General features: G+C 45.9%; 1 protein-coding gene across 1 annotated transcript in view; it reads left to right on the top strand.

The window, feature by feature from the left end:
• Positions 1 to 24,860, top strand: part of CFAP251 (cilia and flagella associated protein 251) — a 61,096-nt gene extending 36,236 nt beyond the window's left edge. Inside the window, exons 18-23 of the mRNA XM_046638704.1 lie at positions 30 to 193; positions 4,391 to 4,481; positions 4,692 to 4,835; positions 22,404 to 22,632; positions 23,360 to 23,461; positions 24,606 to 24,860. Coding sequence (XP_046494660.1) covers positions 30 to 193; positions 4,391 to 4,481; positions 4,692 to 4,835; positions 22,404 to 22,632; positions 23,360 to 23,461; positions 24,606 to 24,742 — 867 coding nt within the window. The 3' untranslated portion in view covers positions 24,743 to 24,860. The remainder of the gene's footprint in view (positions 1 to 29; positions 194 to 4,390; positions 4,482 to 4,691; positions 4,836 to 22,403; positions 22,633 to 23,359; positions 23,462 to 24,605) is intronic.
• Positions 24,861 to 26,174: the final 1,314 nt, after the last annotated feature.

The following is a 26,174-nucleotide window of genomic DNA, read 5'->3' as shown; positions in this document are numbered from 1 at the left end:
TGAATATCCAATTACATATTCCTTTCTAGGTTGGACTTCAGATCTTACCAGTTGATGGCAATCCACATAAGACATCTGCTATTATATGCCACCCAAGCGGGGTGGCTGGAATGGCCCTTTCCTGTGACGGCCGCTATGCCTTCACTTCAGGAGGACAGGACCGATCGGTGGTACAGTGGGAAATCAACTTAAGGTACATGATGCGGGGAGAAACTTGGCCCCATGAGGACGGTGTCAAGTGTAGACCCCTTCTTTTTACTCAGCAGCAGCAGACAGGTATGAAACCCTTTCTATGTGCTGGGCACCGTACTGGGCCTGTGGGTACAAAGATTACCGCCACTCAAGCCTTGCCTTCGGGATGCTTCCTGTGACATCCGTTCTTATTAATATGCAGAGGGAAGCTTACTGTTCCGTCTCAGGGACCCATGGTGTTCGCAGTTGAGGCAGTGTGACTCCACTGTTCCCGTGCTCCCTGAAATACTTTTCGCTCTGTCCTCTGCAAATCCACACCACCTAGAAAGGTCTGGCCCGAAGCTCTGAAATGTGTGTTACAGAAACAGTAGGAGTGTTATTTGAAGTATGTATTTTCAGTTTACCCTTCTCGCTCCCTGCCCCGAATGGAGGCTCTCTGCCTAGGACGAGGCTGGATGATTCCATGACCGAGCATCAGAGAGTATGCAGACTTTGGGATCAAAGAGACATGGGTTTGAATCTGGAGCCTAATCTCTGCTGGCTGTGGGACCTAGGGCAGATTTCTTAACGTCTCTGATCTTGAGATTCCTTGTCTGTGAAATGGGAGCAACAATAGGGACCTTTAGAGGATCTTTGTAAGGACCAGGCAATTAATATATGTAAAGCAGCCAGCACAGAGCTAAGGACTCAGTAAATTAATGATTTCCTTTCTTCTCTCTACCTTATCAAGGCATTTACTTAGGAGCTCAAGATCTTTCTTACTAAAAGAGGGGGCAAGCACTAGCATCCTGTCATCTCCCCGAGTTCAGAGAGCTGCCACAGGGCAGCGCTGGTTCCTGTCCCTGACTGCCTTCTCCAGTGAAAGCAAACCCCTTACCATCTGCCGAGTGCACACCTTCCTTTTACGGCAGACATGAAAGCTTCTCCTCGGAACCTGAATGTGAGCAAAAATAGCCAGGTTGACCCGCTTTGGAGCCGCGGTGGTTTCAGATTGCATTTGCGGCTCTGACCTTCACCTGAGAGAGCAGGTCTTGGAAATTTGGGGATTTAGAAGATGGAGGTGAGCTGTCCCACCAAAAGCACTTGCCCGTGGTGTCCTCAGAGTGAGCCTCTCGATTCCTTGACGCCTAGCCTGTTAACTGGAACCGTGGGGCAGGCGACACCCTGGAGGGAGAGCACAGCCTTCCCTTTTTCATTTTTGTCCTCTTCTCCATCATCTTGGGATCTAGAATGGTAGAGATTAAAAAAGGGAAAAAAGGTACCGGCTTTCCAATAGCTTTCCTCTGCCTGGCCAGAGTCCAGGCTTCCGAGATTTCAATTTAATCTGTTGTGGGGACAAAGGATCATTATAAACTAATTAGCACTTCATTGCTGCTTCTGGTGTCTTAATATATTCAGCACTTCACTAATGGGAAGAAATGTAAAAACCTGAACAAGTAAACAAAGTTTGCTGCTAGATCTACGGATGGCGAGTTGTAGGGTGAAATAAAGACAGTAAACCCTCGCGTGTTCCGAGGACCTTAATCCGTGCACTTCTCGGCCCAGATCCCGTCCTGGCAGCATGTGGGCCTTTTCCCTGGGAGACTGTTTTCTTTCCTCTTTTCCCTGGAGCTCGTTCCTCACATACGCTCCTTTCTCCCCATGTTTGCTTGCACGCCACCCATTCTTTCTCCTTGTCCTGCCCACCTGATCCTGCTGCCTGACTCAGACAAGAGCAGAAAGACCTAGATTCAAATCCCATCCTCCCTCCCTACTTGCTGATGACCTCAGGCAAGTCCCTTAACTTCTCTCAGTTTCTCCATCTGCTAAATGGGAATATTATCATGGAGTTCAGAGTTGTTTGAGGGTAATGATTTCGAGCATTGCTATTACTCCTCCTGCTCTTCTTCCCCTGGGGAGCAGTCACTGAGCACTTTCTAGTGCTAGTTACAGTGCCTCTCCAGCTTTAGCTCATTTCCTAGAAATACTGTATGTATCTCCAGGCACATAGTAGGTTTTCAATAAATGTACTTCCCTTTTGTGCCCCAGTGACCTCTTTTTTTGTTGCAAGTGTTGGAAGCCCAACTTAGGCAAAAAGGGGAATTTATGAGACTGTTGCCAGGATCTCAGTAACCACAGTGCAGGAAGAGCAGGGTGGTGCACTTACACGCCCTCGGCATTCGCCCTCTGCTTGCCCCTGCTATTGGCTTCATTCTCTGCAGAGCTGGATTTTGTCAATCAGCGGGAACATGGTCACTGACAGCCCCCAAATTTCGCAAACTGTAGCTCTCACCACAGAGCGAGTGAGTCGCTTGTCCCCACTCTGCTTGGACAACCCCAGTGCTGTCTGTCTGACTCTCTCCGGTCAGTTGAGGAGTGGCCAGGAACCAGGGGACGTAGTATAGCCCTGATCACCAGCGGGCTGTTCCCAGAGAATCTGAGGCTCTTGTGAGCCTGTCCCCTCAGGCATTCCTGGTGGTGACAGGCTCCTCCATGTCACTTCTGGCCTTTACCTGGCCCTGCTCCAGAACCACATGGCTAAAAGTGGCCTCACTACCCACAGAGCCTGGTAGCATTGGGCCTGGCCTGGATGTCACAGAGAGGGAGCCCTCTCAGCTGGACACCTGCCTTGATGGCTAATATCAGAGCCAAGAGCTGGGTGAAGACTGGGCCCTGCTGAAGATAGGCCTCAGGACCACCTGGACCCCAGGCCTACCTGGAGAATACATCAGCTCCCACAGGCTGTGAGTAAGAGGACCAAGGACAGTTTTGTGGCTGATTCTTTTAAGAGAGTTATAGATGCGGGGCCAGCCCTGTTGCCTAGTGGTTAAAGTTCCATGTGCTCTGCTTCGGCAGCCTGGGTTTGTGGGTTTGGATCCTGGGCACAGACCTACACCACTTGTCAGCCATGCTGTGATAGCGACCCACATACAAAATAGAGGAAGGTTGGCACAGATGTTAGCTGAGGGCGAATCTTCCTCAGCAAAAAAAAAAAAAAAAGAGAGAGAGAGAGGTATAGGTGCATATCAATGCACAGTTCAATGGTAATAATAATCCTAACTGCCTTGGACTGAGCCTTCTCTGTGCCAGGCCCTGTCTAAGTGCTTCCAATGTGTCGTCTGATTTCTCCCTCACAGCCATCCTGTGAGGAGGGACCATTGGTATCCCCATTGTACAGATCTGGAAACTAGTTCCGAGGGGTTAAATAACCTGCCCAAGCAATGGAGTAAGTGCTGGGGCTGGGACTCACATCTGGGTCTTTCTGCTTCAACCCCACACCTCAACACACGTTCATCACAGGAGAAGAATAAAGGTCTTCGTGTCAGTTCTTTTCTGTGCATTCACTTATTTCATTCTCACAACAACCCTGTGAGGCAGACCCTGTAATGATTTCCATTTTACAGATGAGGAAACTGAGGCCCAAGCAGGCTAAGTTATTTGCCCCGATCATACGCTTGCAAGTGGCAGAGCCAGGACTCACACACGTGTCCCTTTGACTCTAGATCCTGGATACTTAACCACTTCCCTGCTGTGGTCTACACAGAAGTGTGTTTTAATAACCCCACAAAGAGACTAATGGCCTGATTAGCAGATCCGGTTAGTGGATTATTATAATGATTTCATATTATTAGCATTTTGTATGAGGCAAAGTCAGTCTCACACAAAAAGTAGGTTTTCTTACCATTTACAGGGCCTATTTTTGGAAAATCTGACCTGGTGTTAGAGAGCAGAGGATTATTTTTGTCTAACTGGCGTGAGTCCCTGGCGGCCTCCCGAGTTTTTATGGAAGCAATTAGTGTGGGCAGGCCACCTGCACCATATCCCCTTCTTCTGGCTGCGGTCATGTGCGGATCTGAAATGACCGGCGGAGCCACTCTGCTGGGGAGGGTTGTGGTTTCAGCGCACAGGAACCCCCCGCCCTCCCCAGGAGAGACACGTTCCCCGAAGATTGCAGACAGATTGCCAAGCACCTGCCCCGTCGTCAGCGAGAGAATGTCACCATCAATAAGGTGGGTGCCCTGTACCACCTGGTTCCACACTTGAAACTGAAATTTCCATTTTCAGCTTCATTTGGAGAGAATTTTCTTAACAAGCTTACAGAGAGCCTAACTGTGTCTGCATGGTAACACCCTTCAGAGGTCCACAGTGCCAGGCACACTCCCCGCTGAGCGTGTTCGCACACAAGCGCCTTCTAACAGTGATGTTTCTGTTGTTCCAGTGCCCTGGAGGCGGCAGTTTCTCTTGGGGGCGAAAACTTGACCCCGTTCTATGGTCTGGTGTCTGGTGGCAGGGAAGGAAAATTCTACCGGGTAATTGTCCTCAGAGTTAAACACTTCCTGGTGATATCTCGTGAAGTTTGTAAAACAAACTTGCCTGGGGTTAACCCTCTTGGTTTTTTCCAAAGCTCTTTTCCCCACTGAGCTCAAAAATGTACTTTCTAGAAAATATCCTTGAAGTCTTAAAGGATGCTTCAGACTTAAGCCAAAATGTGTGTTGTGTTTCCATTTATTTCCACGTAGGAGCTGGAAGACTATTTTTACTATTCCCAGCTTCGTAGTCAAGGTATCGATACAATGGAGACCAGAAAGGTGTCGGAACACATCTGCCTGTCGGAGCTTCCTTTTGTCATGAGAGCAATTGGCTTTTACCCATCGGAAGAGAAGGTAGGTAGAAGTGAAACAAGAAGAGCAGTGGGATGTGTCATTTGTAAAAGCGACCTCTGGGAACAATAATTATAGGTCAAAGTAAAAGTTTAACATTCTTTTACGTAAATGGAACAGAAAGAAGGTTTGGGGCATAGCAGCTGCCCTCCTGAGAGACAGACTCCTGTTGGTGTTAGGGCCCTCGAGCCAATTCCAACTCCTAGCGCCCCTGCGGACGGCGGAGTGGAACCCTGTCTGGTCTTTTTGCACCATCCTCTCCCCTTCTGGTGCTGTATCAGACAATGTTCTGCTGCTATTCGCAGGGTTTTCGTGGCCAATTTTTTCAGAAGTGGGTGGCCAGGTCCTTCTTCCTAGTCTGTCTTAGTCTGGAAACTCTGCTGAAGCCTGTCCACCATCGATGACTCTGCTGGTATTTGAAATACCAGTGGCATAGCTTTCCACATCACAGCAACAGGCAGCCACCACTGTATGACAACCCACAGACGGTGGTGTGGCTCCCTGACCTGGAAATGAACCTGGGACGTGGTGGTTGGCGTGCCAAGTCGTAACCACTAGACCACCAGTGCTGGCTAGAAACAGACTTACCATAAAGATATTCCTAAAAGACGCATTCCTTACCAAAGTTTGATGTTGGTCAGAGGATAGGTTTTGGAATTAGACAGACTGCCCCTCGCTGAGTGAAGACCAGCCTCATAGGATTCAAGGAGGTGATGCCCATGAAGCACTTGGCGCAGCACCGGGCGCATAGGAAGAGCTCAGTGCTTGCTTGCTATGATGATTATTTTCCCCTATAGTCACTGTTAGCCTGGCCTGTGTGAGTGGGGCGCCTCTGGGAGGTGGGTGCTCATCCTGGGCCGTGGGGCTCGGAAGATGCAGTCACTCCTCTTGACCTCACAAAACCACCCCAGTGTCAAGGGGTCCAAGCAGGGGCCAGCGGTGCTCCAGGGAAACTGGTCCTCATAGACACTGTGGTTTAAAACGCAGGTGGCTGGGTTTTCTTTCTGGTTTGAAATGTTAACACTTTCTCCTTGTAGACAATTTGGAAAAGATATACAAGTGGGATGAAGAAAAATACTTGTAATCTCACTATACAGACTTAACAGTTATTAGACTCTTCCTGGATTGTGTGTGTGTATATATATGTGATTTTTAAAAACTAATTGGTACCATATTGAATATATATTTTTATCTATATTTTCACTTGATATTATAAGCGTTTTCCATTTTATTAACAATTCTCTGAAAGCATGATTTTTAAAAGATATATCTTAATTGTTTAACTTTTTATGATTTAGAAAATAGAACTCTAAAGAAGGAAATAGAAATTGCTCAAAGATAACTTTAACATTTTGGTGGACTTCCTTCTATTGGTTTACATATGGATATAGATATATCTATATTTTTAAACAAAGAATTGGCATTATATAGTACATACAGTATAGGTATATATATCAACATTTTCCAGAGTATGTGTGTATATATGTGTATATGTACATATGTGTGTTTCTATATATGTATGTATGTATGTATATCAGGATTCTCAGTAACTGTTGTTTTGTGAGTGTGTGGTGAAAATTCCTTGACAATATGCTTTTTTCCAGCTTTGTTGAGATGTAATTGACATATAACATTGTGTAAATTTAAGGTAAATTAAGGTGTAAATGCAATGTAGAGATTTTTTTAAAAATTTTTATTTATTTATTTTTTTGAGGAAGATTAGCCCTGAGCTAACATCTGCTGCCAATCCTCCTCTTTTTGCTGAGGAAGACTGGCCCTGAGCTAACATCCTTGCCCATCTTCCTCTACTTTATATGTGGAATGCCTGCCACAACATGGCTTGCCAAGCGGTACCATGTCCGCACCCGGGATCCGAACTGGCGAACCCCGGGCCGCCGAAGCGGAACATGTGCACTTAACCGCTGTGCCACCAGGCCGGCCCCTGTAGTGATTTTATGTATGTATACATTGCAAAATGGTTACCACAGTAAGATTAATTAACACATCTGTTACCTCAGATAGTTGTAATTCTAGTGTATGTGGTGAAAACTTTAAAAATGTACTCTCTTAGGGCCAGGCCAGTGGCATAGCGGTTAAGTTCGCATGTTCCGCTTCAGCGGCCAAGGTTGGCTGGTTCAGGTCACGGGTGTGGACCTACACATCACTTGTCAAGCCATGCTGTGGCAAGTGTCCCACATATAAAATAGAGGAAGTTGGGCATGGATTTTAGCTCAGGGCCAGCCTTCCTCAGCATAAAAGAGGAGAACTGGCAGCAGATGTTAGCTCAGGGCTAACCTTCCTCAGAAAAAAAAATAGTAATAATAAATAAATAAATAAAAATCTACTATCTTAGCAACTTCCGAATACGCAGTACTGTACTGTTAACTGTAGTCCCCGACCTGTACGCTATATCCCCAGGACTTGCTTTTCTTCTAACTGGAAGTTTGTACCCTATGACCACTTTCACCCATTTCTCCCACTCCCCACCCCGACCCCTGGCAACCACCAATCTGTTTTCTGTTTCTATGAGTTTAGTTTTTTAAGATTCCACATATAAGTGAGATCATATAGTATTTGTCTTTCTTTGTGTGACTTATTTCCCTTAGTATAATGTTCTCTGGGTTCATCTATGTTGTCACAAATGGCAAGATTTCCTTCTCTTTTATGGCTAAATAATATTCCAATAATATTCCACGCACAAACACCACATTTTCGTTGTGCATTCCCACCAGCAGTGCACAGGGTTCCATTTTCTCTGCATCCTCACCAGCGCTTGTTTTTGCTTCTCTTTTTGATAATAGCCATTCTAACAGGTGTGAGGTGATAGCTCATTGTGGCTTTGATTTGCATTTCCCTGATGATTAGTGATGTTGAGCACCTTTTCATGAACTTGTTGGCCATTTGAATATCTTCTTGAGAAAAATGTCTATTCAGGTCTTTTTCCCATTTTTTAAATGAGGTGTTTTTTTGCTGTTGAGTTGTATGTGTTCCTTATACATTTTGGATATTAAGCCCTTATCAGATATGTGGTTTGCAAATATTTTCTCCCATTCCGTAGGTTGCTTTTTCATTTTACTGATCATTTCCTTCGCTGTGCAGAGCTTTTTAGTTTGATATAGACAACATGCTTTGCATAGGCCGTATACGTAACTGAACTATTCCCCAGTTGAAGACACATATATTGTCTGAAGCATTTTGGCTGTTAGAGACGTGGCTGTGATGAGCATCTCTGCATATGGTTTTTGCACACTTCTCTGATTATTTTCCTAGGTCAGAGTCCTAGAAATAGAATTACTGGATCAGAGAATATGAACTTTAAGGCCCTGTTGCCAAACAGCTTTCCAAAATGTAGCATTTACAGCCCGCCATCAAGCATACATAACTCCTGAAACCCAGCTAAGACTTGATGTGCACATTAGGTGACTGAGCACATTTTAGTGATATAAGCTGTGGTCCCAGTCATTTCTCTTGGCTTCAGTGGCCTACCAGAATCACTTGTTTTTGTGTAATCCAGGTATGACTGGAAGATGATCTTTATCCTCCAAATAGCATCTGGAGAAATGAGCTATCAGAGCTCATAAACCCATGCTGAGTCTTGCATGAGTATCTTCAAAACACCAGGGATTCTTTTAAGCTCCTCAAAAGGTCTTCTGACCCATGTGCATTTTGTAAAAGTACGTGACCGGAAATGGAAGCACCTACCAAGAAAGTCTGTGCAACCCCCGTAGAAGTGTTCCTTAGAGCATGTTCCTTAGAACACTGCTTCCCACACTGGCAAGCTGTTTCAGAATTACCTGGAGCATTTACCAAAAAATCAGATTCCTGGGCCCTACCACAGGTCTAGCCACTTAGAATCTCCGAGTGTGGGGCCTGGGAATCTGCCTTTTTCCCCTCTCCCAGGGTAGTTCTGATGTGCAGGTAGCTGGTGAGCCCCTGCCTTTAGAACACTGGCCCCACGGGGTGTTTACTGGGGCCACTCACCTTCGAGCAACGGGACTCAACAAAGATAAATAGGGCTCTAAATCAGGACTCTTCTTTGGTTACAAGTTACAGAAACCTAAGTCAACCAGTTTTTGGTTCACGGAATTCCAAGTCCAGAGGTAGAGCTGATATCCTCTATAACCTAATCCAGGCCCTCAAACTGTGTCACCAAGAGGCATCCTCCTCCCTGGGCCTCACATTCCTCTGTGTTGCCTTCCTTCTCAGTGAGTCTCCCAGCTTCTGCCAGCGCACACAACCCCAGAGGCAGGAGCTGCCTTCTCCCCAGAGCCCCGGCCACTGCCCCCAACCTCCTCATCACTGCCGTGGGGGCATGCTTGCTCAGGTTGGCCAGGGCTGGACCCTCCCTCCACCTGGAGTCTGATGCAGATCGGCCACCTTGACCATGAGTACTCTGAGCCAGGAGGAGTGGCCTCCAGATGGAATTCTGCATAGGAAAAACACGAGTCCACTATTCAGAGGCTTTAAAAGCTTCCTGGACATTAGGGATCTCAAAGTGAGGGTTATGACACACAGTAGAGCATTTCCAAACTGGGTTGATTATGGAAACCTTTTTCTCATTTCATTCAGAAATGTAGCCTTGGACCTCTTACTTGGTTTCCACTTCCACTGCATATCGTCTTCATTATTGTCATCTTCTCCTATTTTTTAGCCATTTATCTTAAACTAATATCTATCTTCTCAGGCTGGCTAGCATAATGCCTGGCACTTCCACATCAAGGAGGGGGAAGAAAGCGTATGTTGGTGGGAAGTGCAGGGACTCGGGATCTGGCTGACCCGGGTGCGATTCCTAGCCGCTCACTCAGCAAGTCATTTCAACTATAGTCTGAGTTCCGGTGTGCTCATCTTAAGCTGAGGCTGGAAACGGCTCTGACCTCAGAGTTGTCACAAGGACTAAAGGACAGCAGTTGGTCCATCGAGTGCCCTGCCCAGCATCACACAGAGTAGGTACTTACTCAATGGAGCTCTTCTTCTAACTTTAGTATTTCCTGTCAAAATGGCGTGTTCTTTTTAAGAGATTAGCCCTTCTTTTACTTATTTCTAACTTTTTATCTTGGAAAATTCCAAACATGCACAAAAGTAGAAAACATAGCATAATGAACTTTGTATACCCATCAGTCAATTTCAACAATGATCAACTCCTGTTATATCCAGACCGCCCAACTTTCTCCCCACTCCACGGGTTATTTTGAAGCAAGTCCCAGGCACGCTCACTTCCTGGGGAGGCCCTTGGGACTGAGATGCCCTTTCTCAGTAATCCAGCCAGGGAGAGGGGCCCTCCTCCACAATGCCACAGAGATCCGTTGCTACCTGCAGATGTCTGAGGTTCACATGCACATGAGAGTCACCCAGATGCCATCATGGGCCATACATCTCACATTTCCTGTGAGTATTCAGGCGCCTCTCTGATGGCCGCAGATCCAAGCCAGTCTGCTAGAGAGGCAGAGCCGTGCCACGTGTAGCGGCTGAGCACAGGCTCCCGGGTCAGGTGGCTCTGGGTTTGAATCCTGACTGTAAACACTTGCCAGCTGTGGGACTTGGTCAAGTTTCTGAACCTCTCCAAGTCTCAGTTCCCTCATCTATAAAATGGGGAAAATAGTATTACCCACCTCCTGGAATTATTGCGAAGATTAAATGAGTATCTATTTAGTATGGGATGTGGCACATGTAAACGTTTGAAAAATATCATCCAATATTATCATCTCTGGATGTGTGATTATAAAAGGCCTTTAGGTGGATGTTTCTCTGACCTCATGGTTCTTTGTTCACAATTCTCTTTCTAAAAATCAGTTTATTTTCTGGATTCATCTATTAAAAGTGATTTAGGTAAATGACCGAAAATCATCAAACTGCTGTCAGTCTTCTCCTTCGGGATTCTTGATGTTAAACCCTGGGCTCATATACACGTGTCCTTCTCTGCAGTCTCACTTTGTTGATAGGGGATTCTGGGAGTTTAGCCTTTGTGACATCACCCACCTGCCATACAAAGTGCTAAAGAAAGGGAGGGACCAGTCTCGTTCTGCTTCCTGCAGAGGTAAGGAAGTGTAATCGCTGGAGGCTCATTCCGTTATCCTCTCACCGGCGAGAAATGACAAAGCTTAACAGCCTATCAAATGAGCAAAAGGTACGCCGAGAAAATGTTAGTCTGCAACAAATGTTATAAGGTGACGGTGAGCGTTGTTTACAAATATAAACACAAAAATAAATAAAAATGATTATTGTAAGGTTTTTTCTGGCTGTTGTACGTCTCCCCCCACTGCTGAGAAAGGGGGTTTCAGTGCCCCACTCAATGTCGTCTTAAATCCTTAGACTCGAGGGTTTTTAATCCACTTAGAAAAATATGTTTGCTCTCTGGAGATGTTTTCTGAAAGCCCCTGGTCCAGATGTGGCCACATCAGCGTGCAAACACTGTTATTGGTGAGTTCGTTTATATCTGAAGCTGCACAGGGAGAACTTTTGATCTCTTGTTTTCATGTCAGATTTATAGCGATTTTAATAAAAGTGTTTCCAGGGCTTTGAAACTTTTAAACCCAGGCTTTGTCGTGGTTAATGAAACATTTCCTATTAAGATGCAGCTGTTCCCGTCCCCCAAGAAGTTGCATGAAGAAGCGTGCCTAGCTAATAGAGTATTTTAACACTTGGTTACGTAAAAGCCTCAGACACAGATTCAAACCAGCCCCCCAAAGGCTGTATGTTATTTGTATTTTTCTTTCGTCATTGTAACTGCCTTGGGGATTTGAATCTACTCAGTGTGGTAAATTGAAGCCAAATGATATAGGATTTAACCCTCCCGAAAGAACCCCTAACAGCTCCCATCCTCCGTCGTTTGCAGAGCGCTGTACTTGGGCAGAGCACAGCCGAAGTGTGGTCGGGATAGGCTGCTCTAACAAACCTTCATTTTTTTTAAGTGAAAGATTTGTAATGTTTATAATTTTATAGAAGGAACCAAAACTTAAGTGTCCCAGTTTCTATAGCTGATTGTCCTCTATCTTCATAAATGGTTTTTCCTCTGGGACTTTGGAATATCATGTTGGGGTGGGGCCCACGTGTCACACGTGTTCCCTGGTCACTGGTGGTTCCATTTCTGTTTAGCCTGCAGAGCATTTATAACCTTGACAGGTTTTTGCCATGAATTAGCAGTGGTGCAACCACTTAGTTCTGTAAATGTGAGGCTAATCTTGGCGGAGAGGTCTGTGCCTGGTTAGTGCCCACATCGTGGACACTCAGCAAATGCTGGTCAAATGAGAGACTGAGTGAATGCTTCGCATTGATTATATTTGACTTCACAGTGAGGAAAATGAAATCCTTGATGTTATTATTTGATCTCAGAGTAACTTACAGTAGCCCTAAAGTGTTTAGTAATTTTAGGAGCTTTGGCATTGTTTAGGAGTATTTAAATGTGCCTGTCTTTGGACCCAGCAAATCTGCTTTTAGGAGTGTATCCTCCAGGAAAGCTCACACAAGTATACACAGTGATGTACATATGGAAGAGACAATTACTACAGCATGGTTTATAATGGTGGAAAAATACAGCAACTCTAATGTCCATTGAAAGGAGATGGGGTCAATAAAATGAGGCACACCTGTACCTAGGAGGCATTAAAGTGAAATTGACCTGTTTTTTGACTCAGAAAGAATGTGCAGAATTTGTCGCTAAATGCCAAAAGGCGAGTTGGAAAACAGTGTGTAAAGCATGGTCTCATTTCTGTAATAATACTATATATAAATGTGTGTGTGCCTCGCTAAACTCTGAAAGGACATGTTCTAAACCCTTAATGCCATTGATTTCTGAGGGATGGGATTTGGAGAACTTATACTTTCCACACATAATCCCATAGTGGCTTGGGCCTCTGGTACCAGCTGGAACCTGGCCCTGGTCCCTGCCAGTCAGTTTGGGGGCAGCGCTGGGGGCTTGTGCTGTCCTGACCTGGGGGCTCCCACGTGTGCATGTGTAGACTCTGTCCACCCCACGTCATCCCAGACCTGACACTCAGCCCCCTTCTCAGTTTCCACAAAAACAGAAGGCCCATTCACACAAGACAGCTTTGCTGAAAATTTGGGAGTCACCAGAAAAGGTCACAGATAACCGCACTTCACAGCAGTTTACCTAAAACTGCTTATTGAACCTTGTTCTCATTCCTGATGACCCCTCCCTGGGGGCTTCCTTGCCTGCATTCACCCCACACAGCACTTGGCCCTCTGCTCCCTCCTTTCTCCTGGAGTGCCCCAGGACGCCATGTTCTTCTCCCTCTGCTAGCCAGGCAGCTCTTCTTAGCTTGATTTCCAAACCTGCAAGACAAGCCCATGTAGAGGGTCTGTTAATAAGGAAACTCCCCACTTAGTGACATCCACCTCCCTAGAAGACGGTTGTGGTTATATATTGAGGAGGGGGCTTCGTACATACGTTTCTGTAGTATTTAATTTTTCTTAACTACAAGCATGTAGCTTGTGTTGCTTTTGTATTCAGAACAAAACCCAGAAAGATAAACAAACAAATCCTCCCAAAGCCCTGTGTGCTAATCTCTGTGGCTAAATCATGGTCCCAGCTGGGTTGGAGGGACCGTGGCCAAGTGGTTGAGCCTCCCCCATATGGGGAGGAGAAATCTGAGCCAAGGATCATGGGCACAGTTTCTGCTCTGATAAAGACCTCATGGGAATTTGGAAATTTGCACTTTGAAGAGAGGCCCTCAGTACGTTGCATTTGCTCTGGAACATAAATATCGGGAGGTATTTCCATCCTGATGGGAAGAGAAATGGCCCACTGTTCCAGGAGGCCTTCCTGGTCACCTGAGAGCCCGCAGGCAGGGCCTCCCTGCAGAGAGATCAGGGCACCACAAGGCGACTTCTGTTTTTCACGCTTAACGCATTTAAAGAAATAAATCCCAAATTGCCATGCGGACACTAACAAAGAATGCCGGTGGTGACAATGCTGTCACACCACCACCACCACCAGCACCAAAGCATGGCCCTTCTCTCCTGGGCTCCCTCTGCTGCCTGAGTCCCGAGTCCCGTGCTAACCCCCTGTCCTGTCTCCTCACGACAAGGCCATGCTTCCATCCCTTCTGTTTTACAGACGGGCAAAAGGAGGCTTGGCGAGATGAAGCTTGCACAGTCACTCAGCCGCCGAGGGCAGAGCCGGGGTCTGTACCCCCACTGGCTGACCCCAGACCCCTAGTTCTGTTTCTGCGTGGGCATCTTAGCACAAACAAGGGAGAAACTCTAAAAGTCGGGACATTAAACAGTGGGTATTGCTGAGGGATGGCGAGTTACAGGGCATTTTATTCTTCTTCTCTGTATCTCTATTGTTTGAATTTTTATGACAAGCATGTATTAATCTTTACTGGTTTTATGAATATGAAAGGATAGATCATGGTGATGGTGGGAAATATATTTTTTAAAGTACTGTTATTTGCTTTGTTCCTTGCCTTTGCTGTGGCTTCACCTCCATATTATTTTTCTTTCTTTTTAACTTTATTGATATATATATATCACATACCATACATTTCACCCATTTAAAGTATACAGCTCAATGGCTTTTAGTATATTCACAGAGTTGTGCAGCCGTCACCACTGTCTAATCCCAGAGCATGTTCATTACCCTAAAAAGAAGCCCCATACGCATTAGCAGGCACTCCCCATTCCCCTCCCCCAGCCCCTGGCAACCACCAATCTACTTCCTGTCTCTATGAATTTGCCTATTCTGGACATTTCACATAAATGGAATCATGCAATCTGTGGTCTTTTGTGTCTGGCTTCTTCAGTGTTTTCAAGGTGCATCCGTGTTGTAGCATGAATCAGTGCTTCATTCCTTTTTATAGCTGAATAATATTCTATTTGTTCATGTGGATATGCCACATTTTATTTTTCCGTTCATCAACTGATGGACATTTGGGTTGTTTCCACATTTTAACTGTTATGAATAATACTGCTATGAATATTCGTGTACACGTTTTTGTGTAGAGGTTTGTTTTAATTTCTCTTGTGTATATACCTAGGAGTAGAATTGCTGTGTCAAATGGTAACTCCATGTTTAACCATTTGAGGAACTGTCAAATTGTTTGCCATCCACACTATTTCTTTCTTTCTTTTTTGCTGAGGAAGATTCACCTGAACTAGCATCTGTGCCGATCTTCGTCTGTTTTGTATGTGGGTCACTGTCACAGCATGACTGACGAGTAGTGTAGGTCTGCGCCTGGGAACTGAACCAGGGCCGCTGAAGCAAAGTGCGCCAAACTCAACCACTTGGCCAGGGGGCTGGCCCCCATCCATACTATTTCTTGACTTAAACCAGGACCCATCTGGTGCTTCTGGGTGCAGCCGTAAGGCAGGATCAGGATTTCAGAGAGCTGTGGGCACTTAACTAACAAACCCTCGATTGTGGTTTTGGGACAAAGTGAAGGACTTGTCATTCAGATTTCAAAACCTTTAAAAACATTCGCTCTGGCGGAGAAGAGTCCCTGCAGGTGTCTGAGGCCTGGGCTCTGATGACGGCTGTGTGAGGGTCACCGTTAAGGGCCCTGTGACTGGGTGGTGGTATCGTTTCCGAGTCACCCGCCACAGACAGCAGGAAGAGAGCACTGGGGCTGAGCACTAAGGGCTGGCCTTCCCCTGTGCCGGCGCCAGCAGGCGGGACCTGACCGTGGCGTGTCCTGCTCCTGGAGAAGGAGGCAGCTCCGTCCAGATATAGATGCCGGAGGAGGCGGGGGGCTGCTGCGAGTCAGGGAGCGATGCACAAATAGCAGAGGGGTCCCCAGATGTGACCAGGCGGCAAGGAGAGGGTGTGAGGCGAAGACGAGGCACTGTGACAAACGACTGTCTCCTCATTTGTTGAGGAGATTCGAGAGAGTGCTGTGCTTTGGGAGGGAGCGTAAGATGGAGGGAGAGTCCTCCAGTCTGCGAGTCTGTGAAACTATCACAAAAAATCATAGCCCACACCGGGAACCTGTTTATAAAAAAGAGGAATGGCCTCAGTTCAAATGTATCATGTTCCTCTCCTTTGAACAGGGAGGTTATAAAACTTAATTATAAAACATAATTCTATGGCCATCAATGGCTTCCTGAGGCTGACAGCAGTATCACAAGCCCAAAGGTCTGTGGGGTGAATAATATAGAGGCTAAAGTCAAGTCATCCTGGGCAAGGGGAGTCAGCCCACCAGGAACAGGCCACCCTCATGTCTCGGGGCCTGGACAATAGTGCCAGCACAGGCCCAGGTGGCCTTTTGTCTAAATGTTTAAAAGTGATAAATCAAGTGACAGGCTGTTGAGTAAACACCCTACCTTGACAGTTCTACTTTAACACAAGCTGGTGCAAACGTAGAATTCGGGGATTCCTCTGAGTTTTGCATTTGGCGGGCAGCATGGGGAGAGCCAAGCCAGCAACTACCTACTTGTCTTCCTGCCCCTGGCTCCATCCTTGGCCACCCTTCAGGCCTCTGGGGGCACACTAGGGGCACAGCTTACTCTCAGAGACGACTTCAGGAGGACACCCCACCCCAGAGGTGGGCCTGGGTGATTTGGAAGAGAGGATCCTGGGGTTCAGGGCACCCAGAGTGTGATGTAGGCGCGGGGGAGCACATATCTCTAAAGGGGACACTTTCTTCTCAGCTCCACCTGACTCTTACCATGTGGACATGCAGGCCTACCATCACCAGACTTCTCTGATTTTTCAAGAGAGGTTTGAAATCCAGGTTTCCATATGAAATCTCCTAATTTTTAAAGCACCAAATGAACCAAACAAAGCACATCTGCAGATTTAGCCCTGGGACCACCAGTTTGTATCCTCTGACCTGCAGATAGCATGCAGGTCCAAGGCCCTTGATGCCTTAACCAAGCCTTAACCCTCCAGCTGTCCTTCTTAAGACTTCTCAACACAAATGGAAGGTGTGGCATGCAGAATTTTTGTTGTTAGTGCTGTTGAGTCAATTCTGACTCCTAGCGACCCTGTGAACAGCAGAGCAGGACCCTGCCGGGTCTTTTTGCACCATCCTCTCACCCTCTGTCGCCATGTCAGACAATGCTCTGCTCTGTTCATAGTTTTTTCATGGCCAGTATTTTCGGAAGTGGGTGGCCAGGTCCTTCTTCCTAGTCTGTCTGAGTCTGGAGGCTCTGCTGAAACCTGTCCACCGTGGGTGACCATGATGGTATTTGAAATACTGGTACCCTAGCTTTCAGTATCATGCAGCTACCACAGTATGACAAGTGACAGACCAAGTGGTGTGGTTCCCTGACTGGGAAACAAACCTGGCCTGGGGCAGTGAGAGTGCTGGATCTTAAGCACTAGACCACCAGGGCTGGCTGGCATGCAGAATAATGGTCCCCAAAACATCTCTGTCCCAATCCCTGAAACTTGTGAATACATTACCTTACACGGCAAAAAGGCTTTTGCAAGTATAATTAAATTAAGGATCTTGAGGTGAGATTATCCTGGATTATCTGGGAGAGCCAATGTCATCACAAAGGTCTTTATAAGAGGGAGACAAGAGGGTCAGAGTCAGAGGAAGAGATATGATAAGGGAAGAAAAGGTCAAAGAGAATGGTGAGATGGCTGGCTTTATACAGGAAAGGGGCCACGAGCCAAGGAGTGATGGCAGCCTCTAGAAGCTGGAAGGGGAAAGGAAATGGCTTCTCCACGAGAGCTCCCAGAAGAGGAATGCAGCCCTACTGACAGCTTGACTTTGGCCCTTAAAGCCCATTTCGGACCTCTGACCTTGAGAACTGGAAGACAGTTTGTGTGCTTAAGCCACTGAGTGTGTATTCATTGTTACAGCACAGACATTAGGAGACTAATACAGAAGGGGCCTGGGGGAGAGTGTCGCAGGCCCCCTCCCTTGTGCCCCTCCTCACACTTGTTTCCCAGCCTGCAGTGCCTTCCCCTCACCTCCTTCTGGCTGGGTTCTTGGTGGCTGTCCTCCAGGGCTACCTAGCTGAGTGTTCCTGCAGCCCTTGATGTTGATCTGCACTTTGACACGGACTCTCTTAGAGCCATGGCATCCAATTGGGTTAAAATCACTTTGAGAGCACTTAAAAAATATTAATATCTGGGCCCACCCCCAATCAGTTGAACCTAGGGGTGGAGCCTGGGCATGGACAGGCTTTAAAAGCCTCCGGGTGTTTCTCATGGACAGTCAGAGCTGAGAACCTCAGTAATGGAGCCTTCATATTCTCTCATTCTCTTGTGTGTGTATGCTGTCTCTTGGATGTCTTTTCACAGGGCCCAGACCAGTGCCTGGCACTGAGTAGGCCTTTAATAAATGTTTGCTGACTGACTAACTGAGACTGTGCGTAGAGCACAGGGCTCTTCTAGTAATAATTAAGTGACTTGCGTTTCATTCACTTAGCACTAAACCAAATGCTCAGTAACTACTAGTATATTGAACCAAATTACCTACGGCAGTAAGTGGTTATTCTAAATAAGCCTTCTATGAGTTTTCAGAGAAATTCTTCCATGGTCTCACTTGTGCCTGCATTGTTTGTTTCATTCATTCCATCACTCATTCATTCAGTAAACACTTCTGTGGGCACCTACGACGTGCCAGGCTGTGAACGAAGCTGTGAGGAAATGGAGATGAACACTATTGCTGCAACTTGATGGAGGAGACAGGTGTGGGCCCAAAGAATTATTGCGTGTACCACAGCTGCCACCCACCGTTACTCTCTAGTGACAATCATAAGCCTGGTGCTGATTCTTTTGGGCACGAGTATCACCTTCGTGAACACTGTAGTCTAAGAGCAGGGGTTCTCAAAGCTGTGGCCCCAAGACCAGCAGCATTGGCCTCACCTGGGGACTTGTAAGAAATACAGATTCCCAGCCCCCATCCCACACTCACTGAGTCAGAAACATCCGTCTGTGCTTTAACAAGCCTTCCTGGTCATTTTGAGGCCTGACAAAGTTCGAGAACTCCTGCCTTAAAGCAACGCTTTTCAACCTTGGCCACACATTCAGATCCCCTGGGGAGCTTTTAAAAAATATGACTGCTCATACTCCACCCCAGACCAATTAAGTCAGGATCTCCGGGAATGGGGCCTGGGCCTCAGAATGTTCAAAGCTCCCCGGGTGAATCAGATGAACCACCGCCTTGGCAGGCGACAGGCCAGTGTGAGGAGGCCAATAAACGGCCCCGCTGAAGCCAACCGGCGTGCCCTGGGCAGGGCGGCAGGGGCTCCCACTGCCCCCGAGTCGGCTTCGCAGGGGGCCCTGGGAATGCTCTCCACGTCTGCACCTCCATCTCCGATGGTTCCTCTCCCAAGCATGAACTTTGTTTAGACGTGTAGCAGAACCTGCCTTTTCAGCTAACACTTGCAAAGTAGGCTCAGAAAAGAAGTGTCAGTGATGCTGAAGCTGCCAACTCTGTGCTTGTTGAGCAGTCATTCTTGATCAGTCATTCTGGAAAAGAGAGGAAGAGGTGAATCACCTACAGAGTGGTTTGTGCTGAGAATGTTCCCTGAGATCCTTGGAACGCTCTGGGTATGAGTAACTCCAGGCACTTGTGGATTCCTTCCTGTCATCTTTGGTTTAGTGTTCTATTTCTGAAGTGAGTTATACCATACGTTACATTTATAATTTACATATATCAGTTATGTGATAATTTATGTAATTATAAATTTATAATAATATATATGGTAATTAGCAAGGGCATAGAAAGTCTAATAATCACCAGACCAGTATGCCTGTTGAGTGCTTACTGTGTATGAGGCACTACACTGAGCACTTTACACAGATTGTCACAACAAGCTTCAGCACAGTTCAGTGCTATGTTTTATCATGTTACTGCCTTTTTCAAGATGAGGAAACTGAGGATAAGGAATGTGAAGTTACTCACCCGAGGTCACGCAGAAAATGGCAGAGCCAGGATTTGAACCCAGGTTTATCATCAAAGGTCATAGTTTTAGCCCCAGTCTCCACTGGCTCATAGTGAGTAGTAGCACATGTATATACTACTATTAAAATTATATAGTACAACATGTAAATAAAGGGCTACTGGACAGTGTTTTCTTTATACATATAATTATACGTAACATGCAATTGTATATAATATAAACTCAATGAATGCTAAACATGAAAATGTTACCATTTAAAGCTACTTATATAGTATCAAGTACAGTTCATTTGCATCTGTCACCAATGATATTGTGTCTAAAGACCATTTCTGGAATGTTTCATTGGGAATATATGGCTTCTTTGAAAATACTAGGTGATTACTGAGATACAATACTAGAGGAAAAAAGCAGAGTACAAAAGTGTTTATATGTATGATACCAATTTTGCAAAAAAAAACCCACATATATTTTATATGCATGGGGAAAAATGGAAAGAAAGTGCGCCAGATCTTTCACAGAAATTATGATTGGATGTTTGGACTACAAGAGGTTTTTAGTTTCTTCTTGATACTCAGGGCCAGACCAAGACACTAGAGTGCCCCAAACAAGCTGATAGTTGGCATTGCTTCAAACTGTCCTCGTTCAATTTTTGTTCTATGTTTATTTAGTGGACAGGGAGGCACTGGTTACCTATTGACACATATTGTGTACGAATATAGATTCATTTCCTGATTTAGTCCTGCAGACCAAGGTAGAATTCATGTTCTGGGGAAAAAATTATTTCACATTTTTCTGTGGCTTTTGTTCTCTCTATTTGTAAAATTCCAAACCCCACAATCACTGGGAGACACATTAGTTTAAAGTGTAGATACTAAAATAAACTAGTCATTTCCAACCCTTTGCCAGGCATAATTCAGGTTTCTGAATTTCAGCTGACTGCAACATGCATGGTAAAAAAGCACTGCACAGACAGGCTGATGGCATCAAGGAGTGGTTTTGTTTGTTTTTATATTGTATTTCTCTCTTCCTTGCGTTTTGCCAGTAACATAAGGAGCCTCATGTGAAGACCTGCCTTAACTCGCACCACATTAACATTTGCATCCATAGACATGTCAGCACTCTTTGCTCACTCTAGAAAATTTGGAAAATACACAAAGAATGACTTTCCAAATCAGGAAGCAGTCTCACAGAATGAATTGAGACTTGTTCCTTTTTCTTCTGTTTTTTGGAAAATTTGTGGAGAATTGGTAGTCTTCCGTAAATATTTGGTAGAATTCACCAGTGAAGCCATCTGGTCCTTGGCTTTTCCTTGTGGAAGTTTTAAAATTACTAATTCAATCTCTTTCCTCGTTACAGATTAATTCAGATTTTCTATTTCTTCTTGAGTCAGTTTTGGTCATTTGCATCTTTCCAGGAATTTGTCCATTTCATCTGAGTTATCTGATTGGTTGGCATACGGTTGTTCATACTCTTTTATTTCTGTAAGTTCAGTCTTGGTGTCCCCTCTTTCATTGCTGATTTTAGTAATTTGAGTCTTTTTCTCATTTTTTCTTGGTTAGTCTAGTAAAGATTTGTCAATTTTGTTGATCTTTTCAATGAATGATGGCTTGTTAGGTGTTCATTTTTTAAATTATACCACATAAGTTATGTATATTTTACATATAATGATTTGTATTTATAAAATATTGCAGAATAAAAATGGAAAAGAAAGAAAGGAAAGAAGAATCATGGTGCAGTTAATTGTCTTAAGAAAGCTACTAGGGCCACAGATCCTATCTTTGAGTTTCACACTGAATTGTTTTCTTATTCATATAAACTAATTTCTAAATTCTTGAGAATTCTATCTTTTGAATGAAACTAGTATCTGCTCCAGAAGGCGAGGAAGTAGTTGATTCACTGTGAGATATTTAGGTGAAAAGTGATAAAATGAAACAGTGTTCGTGCTAGAGCTGACAGTACTGACAGTTGGACAATATATGAGAGTTGCCGTAAAAAGTACCACAAACTGGGCTGCTTAAAACAGCAGAAATTCACTCTCTCACAGCAGTCTGAAGTCAAGGTGTCCGCAGGGCCATGCTCTCTGTGAAACCCATAGGGAAGAATCCTTCCTTGCCTCCTCTAGCTTCTGGTGGTTGCCAGCACTCCTTGGCGTTCCTTGGCTTAAGCTGTATCACTCCAATCTCGGCCTCCATCAGCACTCGGCCGTCTTCTCCCTGTGTGTTCTCTCCTCTTTATAAGGACACCAGGACGTCATACTGGATTAAAGGCCTACCCTATTCCAGTATGACCTCATCTTAACTAGTTACGTCTGCCGCGACTCTATTTCTAAATAAGGTCACATTCTGAGGTACTAGGGGTTAGGACTTCAATGTATCTTTCCTGGGGATACAATCAACTCGTCACAGCCATGTTCTAAGCTAATGTGAACATTCATCTCTCCAATTTTTTTTCTGCTTCTTCTCCCCAAATCCCCCCTGTACATAGTTGTCTATTTTAGTTGTGGGTCCTTCTAGTTGTGGCATGTGGGGTGCCGCCTCAGCATGGTCCAATGAACGGAGCCATGTCCGTGCCAGGATCCGAACCGGCAAAACCTGGGCCGCCAAAGCGGAGCAGGTGAATTTAACCACTCGGCCACAGGGCTGGCCCCTGTCTCTCCAATTTTTAAAAGTAAAAATTGTTACTCTCCAATTTTTAAAAGTATACCAAAGTGTCTTTTCTGCTTACCATGGTCCTTTTTTTTAACCTCTTCCCTAGATTGAAGATATGTTTAACGAAATCAAATTTGGTGAATATGTGGACACTGGAAAGCTAATTGACAAAATCAACTTACCAGATTTCCTCAAAGTTTACCTTAATCACAGGCCACCTTTCGGTAACACTATGAGTGGCATCCAACGGAGCTTTAACATTCTGGGTTTTACCAATTCAAATGGAAAAAAGGCTATTCGAAGAGAGGATTTCCTGAAACTGCTTCTAACTAAAGGTAAATACATAAATAGGAATATCGTGTACCATCCTTGGGCCATTCCCGTTGGAGAGACCCGAGTTTGGGGAGACAGACCCCCTGACATCCTGAAGTTGACAGGGCTTCAGCCGTGAGGGATGTCACTTACTGACTCGCACAGCTGGCAAGGGTGGCATAATGGCAAAGGATGCTGACCTGGGAACCGGAAGAATGCGACTTATGTCTCAATTCCTGAAACTGCAAGATTCAGTGTCCTCACTTGTAAACTGGGAATAAAAGGGCCAGCCATCCATCTCACAGGGCTGTTATGAGAGTGGGATGTGTTTGTGAAATAAAACCACACCAAAGTAAGATTTTTCATTTTTATCTACTATTTTCCTCATTATTTTGTGTGAGGAAGTCAAGTAGGCTTTCTCTCTAGGTGATCATTTTATCTTAGTCAAACTGGTGGTTCTAATGTGAGGGAGTTTGAAATGAAGACAAACGCTGTCATTATCAGAAAGTTGTCCTGTTTCTCCATACAAACCCCCATATATTTCCCCTGTTTGGAGTACTATTTTTAACACCATATAAGGAACTGTATATGTTTGACAGTAATATGGGACTCTCTAGATTGTTTTTGTGTCTCAAGCAAAGGAAAGAGTGGAATAATTCTCTTGAAGACCTCAGAATGGTGACACTAAGCTCTGACATTGTGCTTAGTGCCAGGAGCTGAACGGCCACCTCTTTGCTTTCCGACACCCAGGTGAGCACATGACGGAAGAGGAGATGTCCGATTGCTTTGCTTCGCTGTTTGGACTGAACCCTGAGGGGTGGAAATCCGAGCCTGCAGCCTCCTCTGTCACAGGTACCGTGGCCGGCTCTGTCTGGGCATGCAGCCGTGGCTCGCTAATTTGTTGTAGACTTAAGTGCATTTATTTCTTCTGACTGGTGCAAGCCACTCTCCTTAATACCGTGCGCACAACAAAGCGAGTCTGTTGGGAACCCAACATGAATAAGTTATGAAAAGACCAGTGAGCGGTGGTTCTGTCTGAGAGATGAAAGCGTTTGTTCCCGTGCTCTGTCCGTCCTTTGTGTCTTCTGGCCTTGTTTTTCCCTTTATTCCACTGACTTGGTCTTCATCTTCCCGGCTTGGCTGGGTGAATATTGGCCACTGGGAGAGGATACAGTTCAGAAGCTGTTTCAGAAGAAGAGGTATTATCGAGAGAGACTTGAATAAGGAGAGGGCAGTGACTTGGTAAGCTGCACAAGCCTGACTTCAAGCTGCCAGAACTTTAAAGTTTTTAAAGATCATCCACCTCTCCTTTCCTGCCTGAGGAGTTCCCACCTCCTTCTTTCAGTTCACTAGAGGGAGGAAAATGGATCTGAAGTTAGGGTTGTGAATTTAAGCTCAGGAGGAACCAATCCAAACAGCTCTCCTGGGTCTGCTTGTGTGGAATGTCTCCACTGACGAGCCCGGGATGCTGCCCCACTGCCCCTATGGTGGGCGAGTCACCACCATTACGGAGACTGGAGTCAGGAGCGGAGATTCCTCACCAGGCTTTCTTCTCCCTCTCCTTTCATTGTCCATTTTCAATTTCAAATTAAACAAACTTCCTAAACTCGGACAATTCTAGACTCCAGTGTCTGATGGGTCATTTCCAATAAGCAAGCTCCCCTACCTCACTCCTTGTGCTCCTGGGCTCTCAGGATGTAACTTTCCCAATTGTTACATGTTTATGTGTGTTCTTAGGCATCTCGAAACAGTGGCATCAACGATACCCTGCAGTTGGGGCTTTCCAGTGAAGTTGCAGAGATCTGGGGAACCGTGCTCCAAACCATAAAGGATTTTAAACCGTTTCCACCCAGGGGTTTTCAGGGAATCAAAGCCAAACCACAGCACAGAGCACCTCTCACTTTTTAGTATCGCTTCCATGTATTTTTGGAAAACACTTCTGAGTTAGAAACCTAATCATTATGAAGGCATTTGTTTTCTTTTTTTGTTTGGCTAGGTTCAGAAATCTGCTTTGAAGAAGAACTTCCAGACGAAATCACTGCAGAAATATTCACGACTGAAATTCTTGGCTTAACTGTCTCAGAAGATTTCAGACAAGATCCCGTGGTCGGTACAGTCATAAGGAATGTTTGACGCGCACAGGACTCTGTGTGTGTGTGTTTTTTCCCCAAGAGGCACTGCTTTTCCCACATTTTCCTGTCCCCACTCTAATCTTGAGAACATTTAGACATTAAAAGCAAATTTCTATTAAGCCATGGAATTCACAAAGTTGGCCATTCTACTGTTTCTCAAATAGAAAAGTGGGTGGAGGCAAGAAGAACGCTGGCAGCTGGGTGTCAGTGGTGGCTAGGTACCCTGGCCTGTCTTCACTCCCGGTCTCAGGCAGCGCCACCCGGGGGGGTTGAACAGGACATGGGGGTCACATGGTCCTTCGGGGCAGAGAGAGCCTCAGCCAGCAGCAGGCCTTCCTCATGACACGTGTGGCCTTATTCCCTTCCCCTGAAGTGCCACCTGAACCCTTAGCCTAATGTGGGTCCCCCCTGCCTACTGTTGGGCTGCGGTGGGGGTGCTGGGCGCTCTGGGCTTGTTAGAGTCCCTAATTGCACCTTCTTATCAGCAAAACACCCAAGCAGTTGTGTGTGGCCGTTATGAAGAGCATCGCTGGCCATGCTTAACCCCGGTGGCAACTGCCAGAGAGAATGCAAAAAGCACCCCCAGAGCCCGTGGGTGCTGCACCTGGACCAGAAACCACACAGCCAGCCCCACGGGGCAGAACTCAGCAGCTAAAGTCTGTGAGCCCCCCTCCCGCGCGCGCACACACACACAGACACACGTGCTTGATCCACCGCCTCCGCTCCGCTGGCCTTCAAAACACGTAGTAGGCAAAAACAGCCAGTTCCCCAGCTGAGGGGGTGTTTGGGGAACATCCTTAACTTTTCAGCAGTGTTTGACCTTGAAAATAGAGGACCATCATTGTGCAAACAGATGAAAGTTGTGGTCTGATTTTAGAGTTTGGTCGTCAGTTAGGAGGGCTCATTCGGGCAAATGTGCCACATGTTGTTCTCCACGCTTACTCAGTCCAACACACCCTCCCACCCAAACCAGGTCCTTCCCCAGGGAAACCAGCATTTGAGGTGACATTTCTGATCCCTGTAAAGGTACGTTCTCTGCAGAAGCAGAGATCTGTGTGAGAGAAATGGAAAGGCAGCGCCCTCTTCCTCCACGCACAGAGCCCTCCCCACTGCGTGGCGTCCACTCGGAAGCCTGAACACCCTGGAACACGGAATGGAACCGTGTGCCTCAAACCAGGCTGTGTCACCATGACCTTGGGAGAGATGGCGTGGGCCGAGGTTCTGCAGCGCCTGCTCATCACAGTGCGTCACCAGGGCTTTGCAACCTGGTTTACATTTTGTTCTTTTTGAAAAACACAAAAAGAAAAACAAGCTCTATGAATCAATTTGGCAGCTGCTAAGGGCCTAGGAGATATATTACCAACCCAGTTAAAAAGTTCCTGGGGGGCCGGCCCCATGGCTGAGTGGTTGAAGTTCCACTTGCACTGCGTTGG

Source organism: Equus quagga, chromosome 15 (genome assembly GCF_021613505.1).
Source record: "Equus quagga isolate Etosha38 chromosome 15, UCLA_HA_Equagga_1.0, whole genome shotgun sequence".
NCBI classification, from domain to species: Eukaryota; Metazoa; Chordata; class Mammalia; order Perissodactyla; family Equidae; genus Equus; species Equus quagga.
Note: the sequence above shows the minus strand (reverse complement) of the source record. Positions and strands in the feature narration are given on the sequence as shown.